This window comes from Lactuca virosa, chromosome 7, assembly GCF_052849685.1.
Source record: "Lactuca virosa cultivar CGN04683 chromosome 7, Lactuca_virosa_CGN04683_v6, whole genome shotgun sequence".
Taxonomy (NCBI): Eukaryota; Viridiplantae; Streptophyta; class Magnoliopsida; order Asterales; family Asteraceae; genus Lactuca; species Lactuca virosa.
Genome location: NC_136432.1, coordinates 9,980,788 through 10,002,688, shown reverse-complemented (window position 1 = coordinate 10,002,688; position 21,901 = coordinate 9,980,788). Strand labels below are relative to the sequence as shown.

Sequence of the window (21,901 nt, the reverse complement as noted above, 5' to 3'; positions counted from 1 at the left end):
GTTGTCGTTTCCATTCCCATTCACATTCGTGCCGTTACTGCTGATTTGGGCCATGGCAGAAGCCACAGTGGCTGTTACAGCGGCCTGAAAAACAGCAGAGTCCATTGGTGGAGGTGGTGGTGGTGGTGGTGTTGTTGCGGTGTTTGACGATATGTCTTCTAACTCTTCGTGGTGGCATCTTTCAGCCATAAAGTTTAGAGGTGGGACAATGTTAAGTCTTTAATAATGGTCATGGATCAGGCATTACCGTAATGGAATGTCTTGATGATATGTGTATTAAGTCCCGTTGTTATTGATGTAACATCCCGACTCCCAAGTATTTCTTTTATTATTTATTATTGATTATTGTTGGGATTTCATGAATGACTCGACGAGTTGTGAGTCTAACTCATCGAGTAGAGTTCGATTTGGTCACGTGGGTTAAGTGATCGACTCGACGAGTCGGAGAGCTGACTTGTCGAGTAGGCGCTGTGAGATGAAACCCTAAATCTCTGGGGTTGGGGCCTATTTAAGAGAACTTATGTCCTCATTTCCGCCTCACCAGCTGCCCAACTCCCCTGTGTGAAACCCTAAACGTTTGTAGTGAGCTAAGAGAGTTATAGAGCTAACCTTTGAGTATTCTAGTGCATCTTTTGAGGAAAAGAGGAGATTATCCAGCAAGGAACAAGGAGAAACTGTTGGATCTAGTGCTATATCGACCAGAGCTTTTGTGGAAGGTAAAAAGCCTACACCTTTCTCATCTTATTGGCTAGATCTCATGATTATGGAAGTTAGGGCTTTTACCACCTTTTTATTGGGACATTGAGTGCATTGAGTCTATCAGGAGGACTAGACTTCAGATCTGGACCTTGTGAGGTCCATAGAGTCACACTGGAGCGATGAGGGTCTTATTCGAGTATAGCCATGAGTGGCTAATGAGATGAGTGTGGTATTTTGGGGAACTCACTAAGCTCCGTGCTTACCGTATTATGTGTTATGTGTTTCAGGTACCTCTCAGGATCACGGGAAGGCACCGGCTTGATAGTACACACTGGAGCGAGATTAATTTTATGATTCTGGGATAGTGACATTTTCATGTGGATTTGTGTTGACACTTGAACAATTATGTTTTTGATAAAAAATATTATGAGTCTTATGTGTTTAAAAATGAAAAATTTTGTTTGAAAATTTACGGTGTTACAAGTTGGTATCAGAGCCTTGGTTAGAGGGATTCGGATGCACCTTCGGGTGTGTCTGAACTCAAACTGAGGATTTGAGAAAATTTTTCAAAAAGAAATGCTTTTTCTAAAATGAGAAAGAGTTTAAGAGAAAACGAGTTGGATCAGTGAGTACAATCAGCCAGAGCCCGAACGGTGATTTCCCAAAATACCCGTACTTTTTGTGATATGAGATATTAGTTATGCATGCTAGAGGATAGGCTAGGTATTTCATATTTTAGGACTAGAGTTTCCTGATTTGTGATGCCTTAGCCAAGGAGTTGCTGCTATTTGTTATGTGCTTGGAGTATGAGCTGAGTGATAGTATCTAGCAGGAATCACCTAGAGAGAGTTTTGAGTCGAGAGAAAATCTAGGGGACATACCTAGATGAGCTTGTGAGGGGTTTACCGAGAGAGTAGTCTGTTATTTGTGAGATATAGAGTACTTGTGAATTGGGTCTGTAGACCCATGTTAGATCGATCGGTGATCGTCTTCATCGATGACATTCTGGTCTATTCGAAGACCAGAGAGCAGTTGTCACACCTCCAAACCAGAATGGCGGAAACGTCTGGGGGTGGATGAATTTCATGTACAATATCATAACAAATGAATAGTAGTGATCAAAGCAATACAACGATCATATTGATAAATAACAAGTTTACATTGTATCCAAAACATTGTTTACTTGATACCATATACATATGACCAAAAATAAATGATGTGACGCAACGACGCCCCATCCTCCAAAAACTCTTTGATTACCTGTTTACTGATTTCCTGAGAATACAAGTGATCGGAAGGTGAAGGTTTTGAGAAACAAAGAGGTGCCCCTGGTTCAGGTCCAGTGGCAGCATCGGAAGGGGTCCGAGTGTAGTGGGGGAGAATTGTAACATCCTGACTCCCAGCCATATAAGAGTTATTGTGCCTATTCACCCTCGTTAGAGTTGCATTGGCATTTTGGAGCAAAATATGCCATGCATGAACGTAAAGATCGAAGCTTTACGTGACATTCGAGCCTTGGGAGCCTAGATCTAGAGTGTGAAGTAGTAGATCTGCCTTAAAACGTCTGAATGAGAATTCAAACTGAAGGGACTCGCCGAGTCAACGAGCTGACTCGACGAGTCGGCTAGGGTTTTCCTCGATGAGTCTGGACAACGGTGACTCGGCAAGTTGAGGATACAACTCGATGAGTTAGGTTGGGTTTTCGCGACGTTCTGAGGAACATTGGGGACTCGACGAGTCACGTAGGTGCACTCGGTGAGTTGAGTCAAACATGGAATGTTGACTCGAGTTTGACTTCTGTTGACTTTAGGGTTTGGCCAGTCATGAGTCATGGTGACCATGGAGGGGTAAAATTGTCTTTTTCCCAATCCAAGAGTTAAAGAGAGAGAGAAAGAGAGAGAGAGAGAGAGAGAGAGAGAGAATAACCTTTGGTTTATTTATAGTTGTGAATAGAGTATTAATTAGAGATAATTATCCTATGTGATAGGCGGAGGCTAGTTCGAGATTCGTGTACGAGATTATTACTTGCTTGTTACGAGGTGAGTCTTCTCACTATACTTACCTTGAGTGGTAATTTTTCTGACCGGAGGGTCTTATGTGCTTATATTGAGTATTATGATATCCTGCATTATGTCTATGTGATTTATGTTGTGTATTATTTTGAGCTTACTGAGTTAGGATCGGAGGGTCCACCCGAGTTGTGGGACCGGAAGGTCCCACTGAGACACATTGACCGGAGGGTCTTATTCGAGTATAGCCATGAGTGTCTAATGAGATGAGCGTGGTATTTTGGGGAACTCACTAAAATTCGTGCTTACCGTGTTATGTGTTTCAGGTACCTCTCAGGATCACGGGAAGGCACCGGCTTGATAGTACACACTGAAGTGAGATTATTTTTATGATTCTGGGATAGTGACATTTGCATGTGGATTTGTGTTGACACTTGAACAATTATGTTTTTGAGAAATAAATTATGAGTCTTATGTGTTTAAAAATGAAAATTTTGGTTTGAAAATTTACGGTGTTACAATTGAAATTTGTAAGCAATTAATAAATGGATATTACTATACAAGAAATATTAATTGCATAACAAATAACAACCCCAATGAAATAAAATGAATACAAATTTCATTGATATTGCAGTTTTAGTACATAGTTTGTGAGAATTGACATTTAGGAAGGTCTACAATACATTAAGAAAATAGAGAAATTTTGGCGGCATAACGATCCCTTGAATAGTGTACTCACTTACTCATAGGGTCGTACCTCCATGCAAGAAAGAGTACCACCAACGCCTACTCGTAGACCTAGACTATAACAAAATGTGAGTAGTATGAGCCCTACTCGTGGCGGTGGTCTCCTGTGGGCCATGGGATGAAGTCGAGGAGGCATGCATCTCCGCTATCCGACGCTAAGCTGTGATCACCCTCTCCTCGAGAGCCGAGTGCCTCTCCTGGTACTCTCTCACTTCCGCTCGAGCGGTGGTAAGGTCCTCATGGAGACTGTTAATGAGACTACAAGTCCGGTGGCAGTCCCTCTCCAGGCGTCGAGCTCGTGCATCAGTGATCTCCGCAGCAGCCCCCCAGCTCCAAGATTCGATTCGCCGATGCCCTGGTCTGGTCTCCGAGGTTCGTGATTCACTGAACCATGACAGGGAGGGCCCTGTATGCCGGTCCTCCATGACTGAGGTTATAGAAACCTCGCTCCATGCCGTAGGGGGAACGCTGGTGTTGTTGTCGGCTCCACCTCTCCACGTCCTCTGCCCAATAGGGCATGGGTCCCTGGTATCCCATACGATGTGTGGGAACTCGGGCGACATAGGGGGGATTAATGACCTCGGACTCTGTGTCCGAGTCCTCTTCTACTTCCTCCTCGTCTTCTTCCTCCTATGGATCCTCTTCGGGCTCTTCCTCCATCACCTCCTCAAGATCCTCTTCGGGATCCTCTTCGATCCATCCGCCATTTACCTGGTTAGGGAAATAGGGGTCTCCGAGCATATGGAATCCTGTCATGACGTCTGTGCAAGAATAGAGATATAAGAAATGCATGAAAGGTATAAATGTATGACTCTATAGTATTCTAAAATACTCCTATAGTATTTTAACTTTATGTTTGATTCTAGAGTTTCTTGGTATATAGTGTTGGTAGGTTTTAGATTCGTTGTTCACCACGAACATTCCCAAACAGATGTTAGTCATATCTCGCATAAATATAGTTGATCATGCTATATTCATCCCCGATATGATTACATAACTATCTAGGCTTAACCACAGCGTCCAACTTATCTAAATATTTTTATATGGTTCTTATTACGATGCTATTCTAGTATGTATGCATGTACGTATACTTGTATAAAAAAAATACTTATATTTTAAAAGTATACTTTTAGTCAGAGTGTTATAGCCCCATTGTATTTATAGTTGTATATCTTACATGGTTTGATATACCTAGTTCACTATAAACAATGCTCTAATACCAATCTGTCACACCCCTAAACCAGAACGGCGGAAACGTCTGGGGGTGGATGACTTTCATGTATAGTATCATAACAAATGAATAGTAGTGATCAAGGCAATACAACCATCATATTGATAAATAATAAGTTTACATTGTATCCAAACCATTGTTTACTTAATACCATATACATATGACCAAAAATTAATGACGTGACGCGGCGACGCCCCATCCTCCAAAAACTCTTTGATTACCTGTTTACTGATTTCCTGAGAATACAAGTGATTTTGAAAAGTGTCAACAATTAAGTTGGTGAATTCATAAGCATTTTGTTAGGGCAACTCGACGAGTTGGAAGTCCCAACTCGCCGAGTAGAGATGGAGATGCCCACATGATTTTTAGTGTCTACTCGACGAGTTGGTGGACCCAACTCGACAAGTAGGTGCTGAGTGAGAAACCCTAATTTTCAGGGATTGTGTCGTATTTAAAGGACCTCAAGCCCTCATTTCTGCCTCCCTTATCACTTTAACACCCTGAGAGAAACCCTAAACGAGCTAGTGTAATTTGTGTGTGAGAGAGAGAGAGAGAGAGAGAGAGAGAGAGAGAGACGCTAAGAGAGTGTATCTTGGTGAAATCCTTGAAGGAGCTTGAGGAGAAAGAGGCTTGGAACAAGAAGGAGACCTTGGATCCAACATCTACATTGTTTTAGCAACCATCTAGAGGTAAAAAGTCGCCACCTTGATCACTTATTTGTTAGATCTCTTTACTAGGAAGTTATGGCCATTCTTAGAATTCTTTTTGAGCCTTTGGGTTGTTTGAGCATGCCATGAAGTTGAAACTTCAGATCTGGATTGCATGAGGTCCCTTGAGCATAAAGATCCAAGCTTTATTAAGCTATTGGCCATGTTCCAAGCATTAAACCTTCCATAGAGCTTTGTTTTGGCATGTTGAGCCCTAGGTGCCATGCATAGACGTAAAGCTTGCACCTTTACGAGGTAGTTCAGCCTTGGGAGGCTAGATCTAGAGTTTGGGACATTATTTCTACTTGGAATCGTCTGAATGAGAATTTGACTAGAGGGACTCGGCGAGTGCATGAGCCAACTCGACGAGTCGGTTAGGGTTTTCCCTAATAGACTAGACGCGCTACAACTCGACGAGTTGATGAGACAACTCGACGAGTTTAGTTGGAGTTTTCCCGATTTTTCTGAGAACAGGAGGAACTCGACGTGCACTCGACGAGTTGGGTCAACATGGACTGTTGACTCGAGTGTTGACTTCCGTGGACTTTTAGGGTTTGGTTAAGTGATAGATTTGAAGACCATGGAAGGGTAAAATGGTCTTTTCACCCTTTCCAAGAGTTAGTAAAAGGGTTAGCTTAATAGCTTTAGAGTGTTTATTTCAAAGTGTTAATTAGAGATGGTTATGATATGTAAGCGGAGTTGAGACCGATCGTTGAGTACGAGACATATTTACTTTGCTTACGAGGTGACTCTTCTCACTATACTTACCTGAGTGGTAATATTGCATGACCAGAGGGTCTTATTTGAGTTGTCGACCGGAGGGTCCTATGTGCTTATATTGAGTTATGTGATATTATGCATCTTGTCTTTGTGATATATGCTATATTATTCTGTGCCTTACTGAGTTAGGATCGGAGGGTCCAAACCGAGTTGTGAGACCGGAGGGTCTTCACTGAGTTACATGACTGGAGGGTCCGACCCGAGCTGTGAGACCAGAGGGTCTCCACTGAGACACATGACCGGAGGGTCCACACCGAGCCGTGAAACTGGAGGGTCCTCACCGAGACGCATGACCGGAGGGTCCATGCCGAGCTATAGCCATTAGAGGCTTATTATTTGTGTATGTGGTATTTTGGGGAACTCACTAAGCTTCATGCTTACCGTGTTGTGTGAAATGTGTTTTAGGTACTTCGCAGGATCGCGGGAAGGCGCCGAATTGATTGTACACACGAGTTGGAGTTCATATTTTGAGGATTCTGGGATATTATCAAACAATTGTTGTCTTGTGTTTTGATAACTTATACATTGGGGTTTTTGAGAAATGTGATTTGGAGTTTTATGTGATTTTAAAAATGAAAATTTTGTTTGAAAATTTAGAGCGTTACAACATGTGATTTCGGTCCATCACAACCGAAATCTCAAGGTTTTTGGGTCCCAAAACCGAAAACCCTAAAAGCAAGGCATAATTCATGCTTTATGTCCTAACTATTTGACTTTTGATGACTCGTTTAACTTCTGTTGGATCTAAGATTGGCAATTGTCACAGCAGGATAAGGAGCATTTGTGCGAGATTCTTGGAGTTTTGAGGATGGAGAGGCTCTATACCAAGTTCTCTAAGTGCAACTTTTAGTTGCGTGAGGTTCAGCTTCTGGGACACCTCGTCAACCAGAACGGTATTTTGGTCGATCCACCCAAGATAGAGGCGGTGATGTGGTGGGAAGTGCCGAGATCTCCATCATAGATTCGGAGCTTCCTCGGTTTGGCGGGATATTACCGGAGATTCATTCGAGACTTCTCCAAGATTGTTGTTCCTCTGACTAAGTTGACGATGAAGGATGTTGTGCATAGATGGGGGGCTGAGCAGCAGGCATCATTCGAGACTCTTCGCCAGAGACTGTGTGAGGAACCTGTACTTGCCCTCCCTGAGGGAGTTAAGGATTTTGTGGTTTGCTGTGATGTATCCATTTCAAGGTTGGGTGTTGTGTTGATGCAGAGGAGCATGTGATTGCATACGCTTCGAGGCAGCTGAAGCCTCACTAAGCGAAGTATCCCACTCATGATTTGGAGTTGGTGTGGTGGTTTTTGCTCTTAAAATTTGGCGCCACTATCTTTATGGTGTTCGGTATACCATCTACAAGGACCATAAGAGCATGAGATATCTTATGGATCAACCTAACCTAAACATGAGGCAGAAGAGGTGGTTGGATGTAGTGAAAGACTAAGACTACGAGATTCTGTATCATCCAGACAAGGCCAATGTGGTGGTTAACGCCTTAAGTCGGAGGGCGGTTAGTCCCCCGATTCGGTATGTGTGTATGAGGATGACTATGATGACCCCAGTTTTGGAGATTATCAAAGAAGCGTAGTCGGAGGCCATAAAGGAAGAAAATTGGAAAAGTGAGCGGGTGATCGGTCATATTTCAACTTTTGATATCGACAGCTGAGGGCTTTTGACTCTTCATGGGAGGGTTAGGGTGCCTTACGCCGGTGGGGCTCGACAAGTATTGATGGAGGAAGCCCAAAAGTCGATATTTTACATTCATCCAGGGGATACCAAGATGTATCGCGACCTGAAGCATAGTTATTGGTGGCTATGTATGAAGAGGGATGTGGCCTAGTTTGTAGAGCGATGTTTGACCTGCCAGAAGGTCAAGGTCGAGCACCAGCGCCCTCGTGCAGAGAAACTTGTTGAAATTTATGTCTGAGAGGTGGTGGATCGGCATGGGGTGCCAACTTCCATTGTGTCAGACCGGGATGTTTGTTTCACTTCCAGGTTTTGGAAGAAGTTTCACGAGGAGCTGGGACTTCTATCTCCCGTTGGCTGAGTTTTCCTATAACAACGGTCATCATGTCAGTATTGACATGCCTCCCTTTGAGCTTCTGTATGGGAGGAGGTGTCGGAATCCTATTTGTTGGGACAATGTCAGAAAGAGAGTGATGGGGAGCACGGAGATAGTGCTCAAGACAACCGAACTTATCCAACAAGTTAGACAGAGATTGCTGACGGCCCAGAGTCGCCAGAAGAGTTATGCGGATCGGCGACGCTCTAAGCTAGAGTTTCAGGTGGGGGATTTAGTGCTTCTTAAGGTATCACCCTGGAAGGGTGTTATTCGCTTCAGGAAGCGTGGCAAGTTGGGCCCCAGATTTATTGGCCCTTTCAGAGTATTAGCCAGTATAGGAAAAGTGACTTACTGGTTGGAGTTACCGGAGGAGTTGAGACAGATTCATGATACCTTCCATGTTTCCCAGTTAAGGAAGTGTATAGATGACGAGACAATTGTGGTTCCTTTGGAGGATATTCAGGTCGATGATAGCCTGAATTACATCGAGAAGTCTGTGGCAATTTTGGATCAGAGAGTGAAGACCTTGAGGAACAAGGTAGTGAACTTGGTCAAAGTTCAGTGGCAACACCGGAAAGGCTCAGAGTGGATGTGGGAGCCCGAGTCTGAGATGCGCAAGCACTATCCTGATCTGCTTCCCGATGATTACATTGAGGGTGAAGTCTGATTCTAGTGGGGGAGAACTGTAACATCCGATTATCAGGTACTTTCATTTTTAGCCCTTGATCTAATCAAAGTTTGCACATTTGGTCCCTCGTTGTTTAAAGAATCGCAATTCACCCCGTACGTTTGGCGTACATGAGGGTACGCGCAGCGTACTCGTGAGAAGCTCGGGATCGCGGAAGCCATGCTAGTACGTTAGGCGTACATTTAGTACGTCGGTCGTACTAGCTTAGCCTCGAAGTCCTAATTTTAAGGGTTTGCTCCCTATTTAATCCACCTTATGCCTCCCTTGGACATTCCTTATCAGCCACCCTTCCTTCAAAACCCTAATCTCGAGTCTAAGCTTTGTGTTTGAGAGTTTGGAGCTTATTAGTGATTTTGGTGCTCATTTGTTGAAGAAGAAGGCTATTGAAGAAGGAGGTGTTGCTTGCAAGCTTGTAGATCCAGAAACCACTTCACCTTGTGCATATTTTGAAGGTATAAAGTTTATACCTTGATTTGTTTCCTTTTAGATCTCCATAGATGAGTTTTTATGAGCTTTTTGTCCCAAATCTTGGACCTTTGTGAGTATAGAGCACTCCAGAGCATATTAGCTATCCTTTCATGCATATTAGGTCTTGTAGATTCATAAAAATGGGTACTTGATCATTTCCCTTGGCCCATGCATGAGTTAAGTGACTTAGAGTGTGATGGAAGTTAGAGTTTTGTGTATTGGGTCCTTTTCAGCCATGCAAAGGCTTAAAGTCGGTGACTTTATGAGTTAAGACATTTTGTTATGGTCAGATCTAAAGTTGGGATAAGTGTCTTAATGGATTAAGACATAAAAGTTGGTAAATTTGGATCAGGCAGAGTACGTCGGGCATACTCCTGTCTACGCCCCGCGTAGTCAGGCCCGTCCCTGTTGGTCGTTGATTGGAGTTGTACGCCCCGCGTAAGAAGGAGTACGCCCAGCGTATGTGCTGGGCAGTTGACTTTTGCTGACTTTTGACATTTGGTCAAGATTTAGGGTTGTGGTCCATGGGACGGGCAAAATGGTTTTTTTGCCCCTAAGGGGGGTAGTTGTGGGATTTGGACTCGCGAGTTGAGTTATGGACCTTAATTATTAATTAGGGTTAATTATTGTGTTATTAGACGGAGTCTAGTTCCGGCAGTTTGGGTGTGAGATTTATTTATCGTCAGTATCAGGTGAGTCTCCTCACTTATTCTTACCTGTGTGGTAGATTAGTTGTATTTGTGATGATCAGTTGGGTCTAACTATTATTTTGTATTATGTTGTTTATGTGTGACTGACACTGCGGATAGTCTCCAGGGTTGCTGATAACCCATATGGCGTGTTGTTGCCCACTGGGGCAGCTGATAGTCCTCAAGGTTGTTGATAACCCATAGCTGTTTATTTATATATGATGTGTTGTATGTGGTATCTTGGGGAACTCACTAAGCTTCGTGCTTACAGTTGTTGATATATGTGTTTCAGGTACTTCTGAGGATCGCGGGAAGGCGAATGTCTGATTGTACACACTCACTGGGAGATTTGTTACTAGGGCATTCTGGGATACTCTGATATTTAGTGATGATGATTTGTATTTGACACTTATGTTTTTGATGACTTGGTTTATGAACAATATTTTGGTAATTAAAAATGAAAAAAAATGGTTTAAAATTTGAGGAGTTACAATAACAATTACGAATTTATTCATTGTAGATTGTTTCGTGTAATCACCCACTCACTTGAATTTAAATAACATCAGTCATGTCATGTTATAAACATGCATACTATGTCTCTCTATGGTCTTTCTTTTGTGAACAGATCGAATGGACATTAATCCAACGATGCTCATTTCACAATTCTTAATCATTATCGTTATCTAAGATGTAGTGGAATTTCATCTTTACATGCATTGACCTTCTATGATGTCGAGATTCTAACGTCCTTCGATAATACAAAATGTTCGACTGAAACTTGTTACTCGGAACAATTCCATGGTTATAAAGTCTCAAATTTAAGGTGCACTCCTTGTACACTTCTCTTGCATTAAAATTTTCGGCTCACATTTAGATTTTATAATCATCTCCTATTATTGAAACATTTTCATATTCCATATGATCATCAACTCTGACCAGAATCATCTCAATCTAAAACATATCACTATGGATCGTCACAAATAATATCATACTTCCAACTGTCCACAAGCTACCAATTTCCGGTAAAATCTTACAATATTCTTGACAATTGTTTAACAACTTTTGTCATATAAAATTCTAATCCTTTTTTAATTTCGATGGTTATCTTTTTGTTTCAAGGATTTTATATTTTTTTGAATCAAGATACATCGGAGATTTGGTGGAGATGTTGGTTGTAGGCAGCTTTTAATTTTGATGTTCATTTAAAACCATAATTACGGAACAGTGGAAAGATAAATATGATAAATAAACCAAGTACAAACAAATATATGATGGAAATATAAAACGAGATTGCATCCATCTCTCTTTGTATCCGAAGGGGGGCATCAAGGGGGAAATGTCTATAAACTTCCATACAACTCATAACTTATGCAATTTGAAAGAAAAAGAAAATCAACTAAAGTTATGAATTCTTTTGGCAGATAAAAGAGTATTGGAGAGAAGCATAGCGATGGTCATCGGGCCCACTCCTCCAGGAACCGGAGTGATTGCTGAAGCAACCTTCCTTGCCTCCTCGTAACAGATGTCCCCCACCAACCGATATCCTCGCGCGGATTCCGGATCCTATTCATCATTTTTTCAAAAAAAAAAAACGTTTTTATTATATATATAATTTGAAGTACAAAGCTTTTAGATGGGTAGATTATTCAAAGTATGATATCTTGATAAGAAAAAGAAAAGTAAAAGTATAATATTGTAATCGAACGAAATGAAAGTAGGATGCTATAATACACAATATGATTATGTAACCCTTTATAGCAACACACTTACATTTCTTTACAAGCAATGTACTTACATTCTTTACCAATAGTAGCAACATGTAACAAATAAAGTACATTACCCATATTGGTAGCAAAATGTATCTACATTTGCTGTTATTGATATAAAGTACAGCAATGTTGCTATTATTGGTAAAAGAAAATAAGTACATGGCTATTATAGGTAAGAGTAAAGCATGTTGCTATTTCCTGCAATTTGGCCTTTTCAGATCAGTGAATAGTTGGACAAAAAAAAGCGATGAAATAGAAACTAACCTCAACTGGATTGATTCCAACATCAATTATAACTGCACCAGGTTTGACCCAACTACCCCTCACCATATTTGGTTGGCCCACTGCTGATATGATGATGTCAGCTTCTCTAGTGATCTCTTCCGCATTTTCTGTTCTTGAGTGGACAACAGTCACCGTAGCATCTTCTCTCTAAAACCAAAACAACAATATACACATATAATTAATAGCAACATACTTTCATATCTTCCTATTACAGCATATTGTACTTTGGAAAATCTAACAATTATAGCAATGTAATGCTCGATGCCATTATTTTATTGGGGAGGCTTTTCAAAGTTGAGTGTATTAATAAGAAAAAATTCTTAATAAGAAAAAAGATGAAAGTAGAAGGCTATACCTGAAGTAAGAAAGCAGCAGGCGTTCCAACAATGTTGCTCCTGCCAATGACCACTGCCCTTTTTCCTTTGATGGGAATGTTATATCTATGCAACAACTCTATGCATCCTTTAGGTGTGCAGGGAACAAATGACGGTTCTCTCCCTCGCATGGCTAAACGGCCCATATTCTCAGGGTGGAATCCATCAACATCTTTCTCAATGCAAACAGCATCTAATATTTTTTCCTCATCCATATGCTGATCCAAGAAATGAATTAGAATCTATACATATAGATTATAATCACAAAGAAATAATAATCTTACACGAGGCAAAGGTAGTTGAACAAGTATTCCATGTACAGAGGGATCATCATTAAACTTTGAGATGTGGTTGACAACTTCTTCTTCAGTAGAATCCTCAGCCAACCGGACTTCATAAGAATTAATCCCCACAGAGTCACAAGCTTTCTTTTTGTTACGTACATAAGTTGCAGAATCCTTCCTATCTCCAACAAGAATAACTGCCAACCCAGGGACAATTCCAATCTTGTCCTTCATTCTCGATATTTCAACAGCAACTTCTTCCCTTATGTCTTTTGCAACACGCTTTCCATCAATGATCGTTGCAGATGCCTCCTCACTTACCTGTACAGCTGCAAGATAACTAATTTGTGAGGTTTTTACTTCTTTATAACACAAATCAATCAAAGAGTCAAGGGATTCGGTGTGATATCAATCAAATGGAAAGGAAATGATATCAGTTATGGAGGATAATAGTGAGATCAAACGCATGCAAGTGAAAAAGAAACTTATTTTCAACCTCAAAATTGACAAGGGCATTAAATTATCAAAAAGAAACTTAAGAACTAAATCCAAGACTGAATTTATAGAACAAACCATTTCAAACAGAATACGAAATGTCTCGGCTTTTATTTAGGGTGTGGAAAGTAATATCGACAATAGTAAGAGGAAGTTACCACTGGGGGATGCAGATGAACAGTAAGTGATAATGGTTCTGGGAAATTTAAAGTTTGATATGCCAAACTTAAGGGTATTTGAGCGGCGAAAATGAGAAATCGTGTTGGGGAACTTCTGAACTCTGCTGCTAGTGAAGTGAAGAAGTCGAGCTGTTGAAGAAGAAGAAGGTGAATAATCGGTGAAAATCATACTCGCCGCCATCTCCATTAAAGCCATTTTATGTAATTTACAGATTAATTGAACACTCAAACCTATAACTGCTCTGGAATTGGAGTTAGGGTTTAAGCTTTTTGGGTGGGAATAAGGGTTTTATCATAGACGCGGTAGACTGTAGTCATAAAGACATTCTGTTCGCAAAAGTTAAAACGCATCAGATACTACGATAAATCACAATCAAAACTTTCCTATTTCATAATTTGACCAGTAAAAAAATCCATTAAAAAAATAAAGGGTAAATAGCATAAAAAAACACTCCGTTTACACCAAAATTCTAATTTGACACCGTGTTTTTTTGTCTCAAATTTGACATGTGTTTTCCAATTTGTTACAATTCTGACCACTTGACCGGTTAACCAGGTTACATTCTGACGTGGCATGATGACGTGTCAGTTTTGATGATGTGGCATGCTGACATGATATGCTAACGTGTCAAAATTGAATTTTTTTTCACAAAAAACAATAAGTTTTCATTTTTTTTTTCGATTTTGACACTAAGTTTAATTTTTTCTTTCAATTTTGACACTATGTTTTTTTGTTCCAAATCGAACATCATTTATCAGTTTTTGTTCAATTTTGACCATTTTCCATTTCAATTAAAAACCATAGTTTTATATAAATACAAGTTTTTTTTTTTTTTTTTTACATTCAAACCATAATTTTATGTATAAATATGTATTAGTTATATAAAAACCGTATTTTATATTAAATACGCAACTTTAAAATGAGTTTGTAGGTTTGGAGGCGTGTCGTCGATTAAAACTCGGATGTCAAGTTTGCAACCCCTGAAATTTTCACATCTTATTAGAAGCTTATGGTTAGTTTGATTCTCATGATATAACTAATGCATATTTATACATTATACTATGAATGTAAAAAAAAAAAAAAAAAAAAAACACCTTGTATTTAAATAAAAATGTGGTTTTAAAACAAAAAAAAATATATTTATACGGTTTAAAATGTAATAAAAAAATATATTTATACGGTTTCAAATGGAAAATGGTCAAAATTGAACAAAATTGGAAAAAATGATGTTCGATTTGAAACAAAAAAACATATTGTCAAAATTAAAAGAAAAAATTAAATTTAGTGTCAAAATCGAAAAAAAGTGAAAACTTAGTGTTTTTTGTGGAAAAAAAATTCAATTTTGACACGTCAGCATATCATGTCAGCATGCCACATCATCAAAACTGACACGTCATCATACCACGTCAGCATGTAACTTGGTTAACCAGTCAAGTGGTCAGAATTGTAACAAATTTGAAAACACAGTGTCAAATTTGAGATAAAAAAAAAACACGGTGTCAAATTAAAATTTTGGTGTAAACAGAGTGTTTTTTATGCTATTTACCCAAAAATAAAACTACAAAATGGGTATTTTTTTTTTTGAAAATTGAGTAATTTAACCCTTATAAGTCTTCTTCAAATAAAATAACCTAAGTTTTTTTTTTTTTTAAATAATCATTTTGTACGGAACATGACATTCTGAAGATACTTCTGGAATAACAGAGTAAGATTTTGAACAAGCGTTTCAAAATAGTTAATTTTTTTTATTTATGTTTATGTATAATTTGTGTTTTGTGTTTTTTTTTGTTTTCTATAATTTTTGTTTTTTTAAAATGTAAATTGCAAATGTAATCTTAAACTCTACATAAAAAATAATAAATACATAAACTTAAGGGATTTCTTTTAAATAATATTAGTAGTATAATGTTCAAATGGATTTTGTTCTCGTATCCCAAAATATTTTCGCCAATCGTTTACGATATGACATGTCTCATGTATCGCTTTCACCCTCTATCAAATACGATTTACCCGCGATCAACATCTCCAAGAACCAACACAAAAACATCATACAATCCCCTCTACTGTCAATATGTTGTTGTGCGTATAGGCCTTTTTCTAGCGTCGTTTTGAAAATATAAATGGGGACTACATCAGTTGGTACCCCAATACTTGATACTCATTAGGATTTTGTGGATGCGGGTTCACATAGCTATAAACCAAGACTCGTCTTTTGAACAATAGTCGTTCTTCCAGTGACTAACGTATATAGTCATTTTGAATATTTTCAAATCCAAAGCAACCAAAAATCAGTGAGCACTCAACATATTGATAGGGATGTAAAACTACACAAAAGGTTGGAACTAGTTAATCATCAAATAGCATTATATTATAAATTACTATTATTTAGGTAACGTAATCGAACCATGATTATACAGTATCACACTCTGATCAAGCTGGATAAACGGATCCGTCAATCATGTTACTCCAGTCATATGTATCATTGTTGAATATTGACGGCACGATCGTCCACCGAGCATCGTCTCGTCTACGCTCGATCGACAATGAGATCCACATTATAGCGTGCTACCAATCAAAAAAATTACAGTAAAATAAGTATTGTTATTAGAAGCGTAGTATGTAATGATCACATAATTATATAACTTATATCACATTCCTACTAGCCTGCGTGAGTATCCGCATATAAGTGCGTCCAAAACTCCATCGTCGGAATAACGGTCAAAAAATAGTGACGAAACAACAACGAACTATCTCGTTCTTTATATAGATTGTGTAACGATAGGTTCTAAAAGATTGTCCAACGGTGTTGGCTGTTGTCGTGCAACATCTTTCCTCTTCATTTGTATCAGTGGATATATATATATATATATATATATATATATATATATGTGTGTGTGTGTGTGTATGTGTGTTAATTTAATAAAGATTTTTTTAAATTTACTAGCCTATGTATCAACGATGTCCATGATCGAGCATACATTATTACTAGCATCTTCATGTGTCTATGGATTAGGTTATAACGAAGTAAAAACATAAAAGTTAGTGAATTGATATATATATATATATATATATATATATATATATATATATATATATATATATATATATATATATATATATATATATATATATATATATATTCTAAAATTTTAAATCTAGTAATTTTCATATGATAAATACTTTGATATATATTTGTTTCTTGAAAATTAAACGACTTCAGATGAACTACCATTTAAAAAAATAAAATTCTTTTGCGGTGACTCGGTAGTTGGGGTTGTCCGACGGCGGCGACTCTGTGGTTTGTTCGGAATTTACAAAAAATGCTAAAGATTTGTTCAGAATTAATTTTCTTATAATATTATTTATAAATTATTTTTACAATCAATTATGTTACATTTATGGAAATGGAAAAATAAAAATAAAATGTATTAAGTTTGTGGGTTTACGACTAAAAACAAAGATAAAAAAATTTGATGAAAATTTATTTGGAATTTTATTTTTTATAATATTATTTATATTATTATATTATAATAACTATATTAATGTTATATTTTTTATCTTATTAAAAAATAAGTTTAAAATTATTATTATTATTAAAGTTAGTAATAAAAATATAATTATTAAATAATAAACTCAATAATGATTAGGTTATAATGAAGCAAGAGTATAAATGTTGGTGAAATGATAATGATGAAAAAAAGTAAAGCTATAATAAAATAGCTTATCTTTTAAGTTAATTATAATTTAGTATTTGTTCAGATCATAAAAATAACTTGTAAACTAGTTTTTTATAATTTATTTTGACATTACGTATTAATAGACAAACTTATAAGCTAAAAGTTAGTTTTTTTAGCTAATGCATCAAACACAACACAAAGTTTTTAGTTTTTATTAAATTTTACATCAAAAAGTTTCTGGTTATTTTTGTCGAACAGTTTTATACAAATAAAATTTACAACTACTAGCTTCTAGTTTTCAGTTTCCAACTACTAGTCAGGTGTACCAAACATACCCATTTAGTTTTGAACAATGGTTCTATTGATTATTTTTTTTATATCTTTACGATTAATTTAATTTGTTTAGTATGATTTTTTATTAAGATTTTTGTTACGTAATTTTTCATATAAATCTGATTATATCATTGAGACAGTGTTATTTTAATCTAAATAATAATATAAATTTGTCTGGTTGAATAGTAACATTGTTAATTTTTTTAATATATTTTATATCTTTTATAACTAATTCAAGTTGCGTCATTTGATTTTCCATCATAATTTTTTTATTGTATTATGCTTTGTACAAATTCAAATATATAATTTAGATCGTTTTATATTTAAATCGCAAATATAATTTAGTAAAAAAAAATTTAATGTTTGAATTAGCTTATAGTTATTTTAGATGAATAAATTATAAACACTTTTGGAAAGCCAGGAGCCTGTAACATTTTTATAACTTTCTTTTATGATTTTTAAAAATTATTTCTAAAACCACTTATTCATTTATGAAATAATTTTTAGATTTATTGATTTTTTAAAAAAGGTAATAAAATAATAAGTCATTTTCATAAGCAACTCCAAACACCCATAAGACTAAGGGGGTGTTTGGCTTAGCTTTTCACAGCCCAAAAGTCCTTTTTGGAAAAGTTACAAAAAGTCAGGTTTTCCTGACTTTTCCAAAAAGTTCATTTTCCTTGTATCAAAACTCCAAAATAGCTTTTAAAACTAGTTTTGCCAAACATCTTTTGCTTTTTTTTCTTTTCCAAAAAGAACTTTTGGCTGTGAAAAACTAAATCAATCACCCCCTAAGAATAAAAACCTAATAAAATATGACATGACAACTAGTTAAGATGATAAAAACATGTAATTATGTCGGTTAAAAAAGATGAAAACCCGATATAGAAAATAAACAAAAAACATCCTCATGATTTAGGCTTCACCGTTTTTGTGGCATTTTTCTAAATTAAGAGGATCATAGATAAATAAATTCACATGAAAGCTTTATATTTGAATAAAAAATTAATTACATAAAATTTCCATATATTGTGTCGAATTAAACTTCATTTTTATTTTATTTTTCAAAAAAAAAACTTTTTTGTGTAAAAAAAAAAATAAAAAAAAAACTGTAAAAAAAATAATAAAAAAAAATTATAAAGTATTTTTTCAAAAATAAAATAAAATTATGAATTAATATGAAAAATATCAAATATATATAAGGCTTTCATGTAGTTTATCTATCTTATCGAATTTTGTCTTCTTTGGTCCGATGAAATTTGACATTGTTAACTGAATTTTCAAACATTGTAGTCCTTGTAATGGAGAAGGCATCCGTTGTTCATCATCCCCAAATCGACATCAATTTGGCAACCAATCCACTGCTCTCTTACCTTCATGAAAAATTCTTCAAATCCATTCATTAGAAACCCAATTCTTCAAATCCTGCAAACTAAATGCAAAACCCTAGACACATATCAACAAGCTCATGCCCAAATCATCACAACTGGTCTTATCCTTCACACTTACCCCCTTACCCAACTCCTCTCAGCGATCTTATCCTCCACCCTACCCACCTCCTTATCCTACGCACTAACCATCTTCGATCGAGTGCCTAACCCCACCACTTACATTTTCAACACCCTCATCTCGTCAATCCTCACCCATCATAACCACCATGGCCAACGTACCCACTTGGCTTTCTCGCTTTACAATCAAATTCTATGTATACGAACAATCAAACCTAATTCTTACTCATACCCATCTCTTTTCAAGGCATGTGGGTCTAACCCCATTTGGGTCAAACATGGTCGAGCCCTACACACACATGTCTTGAAGTTTCTTGACCCCACCGAGTATGATCAGTTTGTTCAAGCTTCATTGGTTAGTTTTTATTCAAAATGTGGGAAATTTGGTGTTTGTAAGTATCTTTTTGATCAAATTAGTGAACCTGATTTGGGTTTATGGAATTCTATATTATCCGCTTATAATCCCAGTGCTGACGATACTGGTTTGTCAATGGAGGTTCTATGTTTGTTTAGTGATATGCAGAGAGGTTCAAAAATCAAGCCTAATGAAATCAGTTTTGTAGCACTGATCAATGCCTGCGCTGATTTGGGTGCTTTTAGTGAAGGAATTTGGGCACATTTGTATATGGTGAAGAATAATCTGAAGCTTAATCGGTTTGTTGTGACATCTTTGATTGATCTTTATGTGAATTGTGGGTTCTTGGAGTTTGCACGCCACGTGTTCGATGAATTGCCTAAGAAAGACATATTTTGTTATAACACAATGATTAGAGGATTTGCTACTCATGGGTATGGGCATGAAGCGATTGATCTCTTTAATAGATTGTTGTTGGAAGGGTTAGCTCCTGATGATGTTACAATGGTGTTGATAATCTCTGCTTGTTCACATGTGGGGTTGGTGGATGAAGGTTGTGAGTTTTTTTATTCGATGAGGGACAGATATGGGGTCGGGCCAAAGCTTGAACATTATGGGTGCTTGGTTGACCTTTTGGGTCGAGCCGGGCGGGTCAATGAGGCCTTGGAAAAGATCCGGGCTATGCCCATGGAGCCTAATGCGGTTCTATGGAGATCTTTACTAAGTGCAACGAGAAACCATGGGAATTTAGAGATTGGTGAGGTGGCACTTGAGCAGTTGATTAAATTAGAGCCTGAAACTAGTGGGAATTATGTCCTTTTATCCAATGTTTATGCGGATATGAACAAATGGGAAGGTGTTAAACGTGTTAGGAGACTAATGAAAGATAATGGCATTGAGAAAGCACAAGGAATGAGCGTTGTTGATGTATAAAAGAGAGATCATCGTTAGAGATGGAAACATATTTGATTGTTTTTTAGATGAGAGTTGTTGCTTTTTAGATTATGGGTAGAACATTAAAAGGAATATTCACAAAAATGACAACATGAAGTTTGGGAATATGGGGTGATTGACCTAATCTTTTCAAGTTTTACCAAAATAACTATCATTTCGGAAACATGGACATTTTGGACTTATTTCGGATTATCTTATTGTCACATTAGAAGTACATTTTCTGAGCAAAACAAATATATATATATATATATATATATATATATATATATATATATATATATATATATATTTTGAAATTTCAAGAAAATGTTTTAAATCCAATGAACAAATCCAAAATTTCGAGAAAATATATCGTTTTTTTTTACTGAAAAATAACAAAAAGATAAGGAAACATAGCAAACTAGACGAATTTCCGCGCGTTGCGCGGCGTAGGTTAAAAATATATTGTTAGAATATACTTTTCAGACACCTTTTAGTTAATTCGATTCATCAATTTATGTTCTTTTATTATTATTATATTTAATGTTTTCCTTTTAACTATGTTAAAAAATATATATTGAATTTTTTTAAAACATTATTTGATATTTTACTTTAGGTTTTAAATTTTACACTAAATTTTTAAGCTTATTTGATATATTAATGTAGGTTATTTATTTAACTATATATTGAAGTTAACAAATTAAGTATATCATGTTGATAAGTCACAAATTCTTTCATTTATGATAATGTTTACAACTAAAAGCATATTTAAGTTAATAAATTAAGCATATTGTATGAAAATATGAAAAGTTTGGAGTTTCAAATGAATGTGGTGAAAGAAAAATGTTTTCTTTATAATATAGTACTAGACGAATTCTCGCGCGTTGCGCAGCGAAGATTAAAAATATATTGTTAAAATATTGAAAAATATATGTTTAAAATGGTTATGTTATTGACATTAACTTTGAGATAATATATATATATATATATATATATATATATATATATATATATATATATATCTCAATTATTTTGAATAATAATATTCATTGACATCAACCCACATTCCTCATTAATAGAATCAAATATAATTATCTATTTAATATTATTTCTAACAATTATTATTATTGATTAATTATATTTTTACTTATGTGATCATTTTCTAATTTCAATAAAGATGTTCATTTAAAATACAATTTATTTATAGCTAAATGTAATTTATAATTTGATGTTATTATCATTTAAAATTGTTATTCATTAATTTTAAACCACTTATTATTAATAATAAGTTAAAGAAGACTTTTAAGAAACACTTAATATTATTATTAAAATGTGAAACATACACTAAATAATAAAGTGATAGGATAGACAATTTGCATTTCAAAAGAGACTTGCATGGATAATATGACATATCCATGTAATTTGATTTTATTATTTATAATTATTGCTTATTAATTTTAAAACCACTTGTTATTATTAATAAGTGAAATAAACTTTTAAAAAGCACTTATTATTATAACTAAAATGTTAAACATATACTAAAATATAAAGTGATAAGATAGACAATTTGCATTTTAAAAAAAGGCTTACATGGATAATATGAATAATATGACATATCCATGATTTTTAA

The 21,901-nt window shown here is 36.1% G+C and overlaps 2 protein-coding genes across 2 annotated transcripts; one reads left to right on the top strand and one right to left on the bottom strand.

Moving 5' to 3' along the window:
• Positions 1-11,292: 11,292 nt before the first annotated feature.
• EMB3127 (Amino acid dehydrogenase family protein) lies at positions 11,293-13,786 on the bottom strand. The gene is made up of 5 exons (XM_079061337.1): positions 13,444-13,786; positions 12,791-13,119; positions 12,488-12,724; positions 12,112-12,279; positions 11,293-11,641 (listed from the first exon to the last, which is right to left on the bottom strand). Exons 1-5 carry the CDS (start codon positions 13,658-13,660, stop codon positions 11,471-11,473), a joined length of 1,122 nt encoding a protein of 373 aa, XP_078917463.1. The 5' UTR covers positions 13,661-13,786; the 3' UTR covers positions 11,293-11,470.
• Positions 13,787-18,713: 4,927 nt separating this feature from the next.
• Positions 18,714-20,397, top strand: LOC145123527 (Pentatricopeptide repeat (PPR) superfamily protein). The gene has a single exon (XM_079058737.1). It carries the CDS (start codon positions 18,853-18,855, stop codon positions 20,269-20,271), a length of 1,419 nt encoding a protein of 472 aa, XP_078914863.1. The 5' UTR covers positions 18,714-18,852; the 3' UTR covers positions 20,272-20,397.
• Positions 20,398-21,901: the final 1,504 nt, after the last annotated feature.

Coding starts and splice junctions, on each gene's coding strand:
- LOC145123527 (XM_079058737.1), top strand. CDS start 18,853: ATGAAAAATTCTTCAAATCCATTCATTAGAAACCCAATTCTTCAAATC.
- EMB3127 (XM_079061337.1), bottom strand. CDS start 13,660: ATGGCTTTAATGGAGATGGCGGCGAGTATGATTTTCACCGATTATTCA. Junction 12,725..12,790: donor TTCAACTACCTTTGCCTCGT/GTAAGATTATTA, acceptor TTCTTGGATCAG/CATATGGATGAGGAAAAAAT. Junction 12,280..12,487: donor CTGCTGCTTTCTTACTTCAG/GTATAGCCTTCT, acceptor TTTTGGTTTTAG/AGAGAAGATGCTACGGTGAC.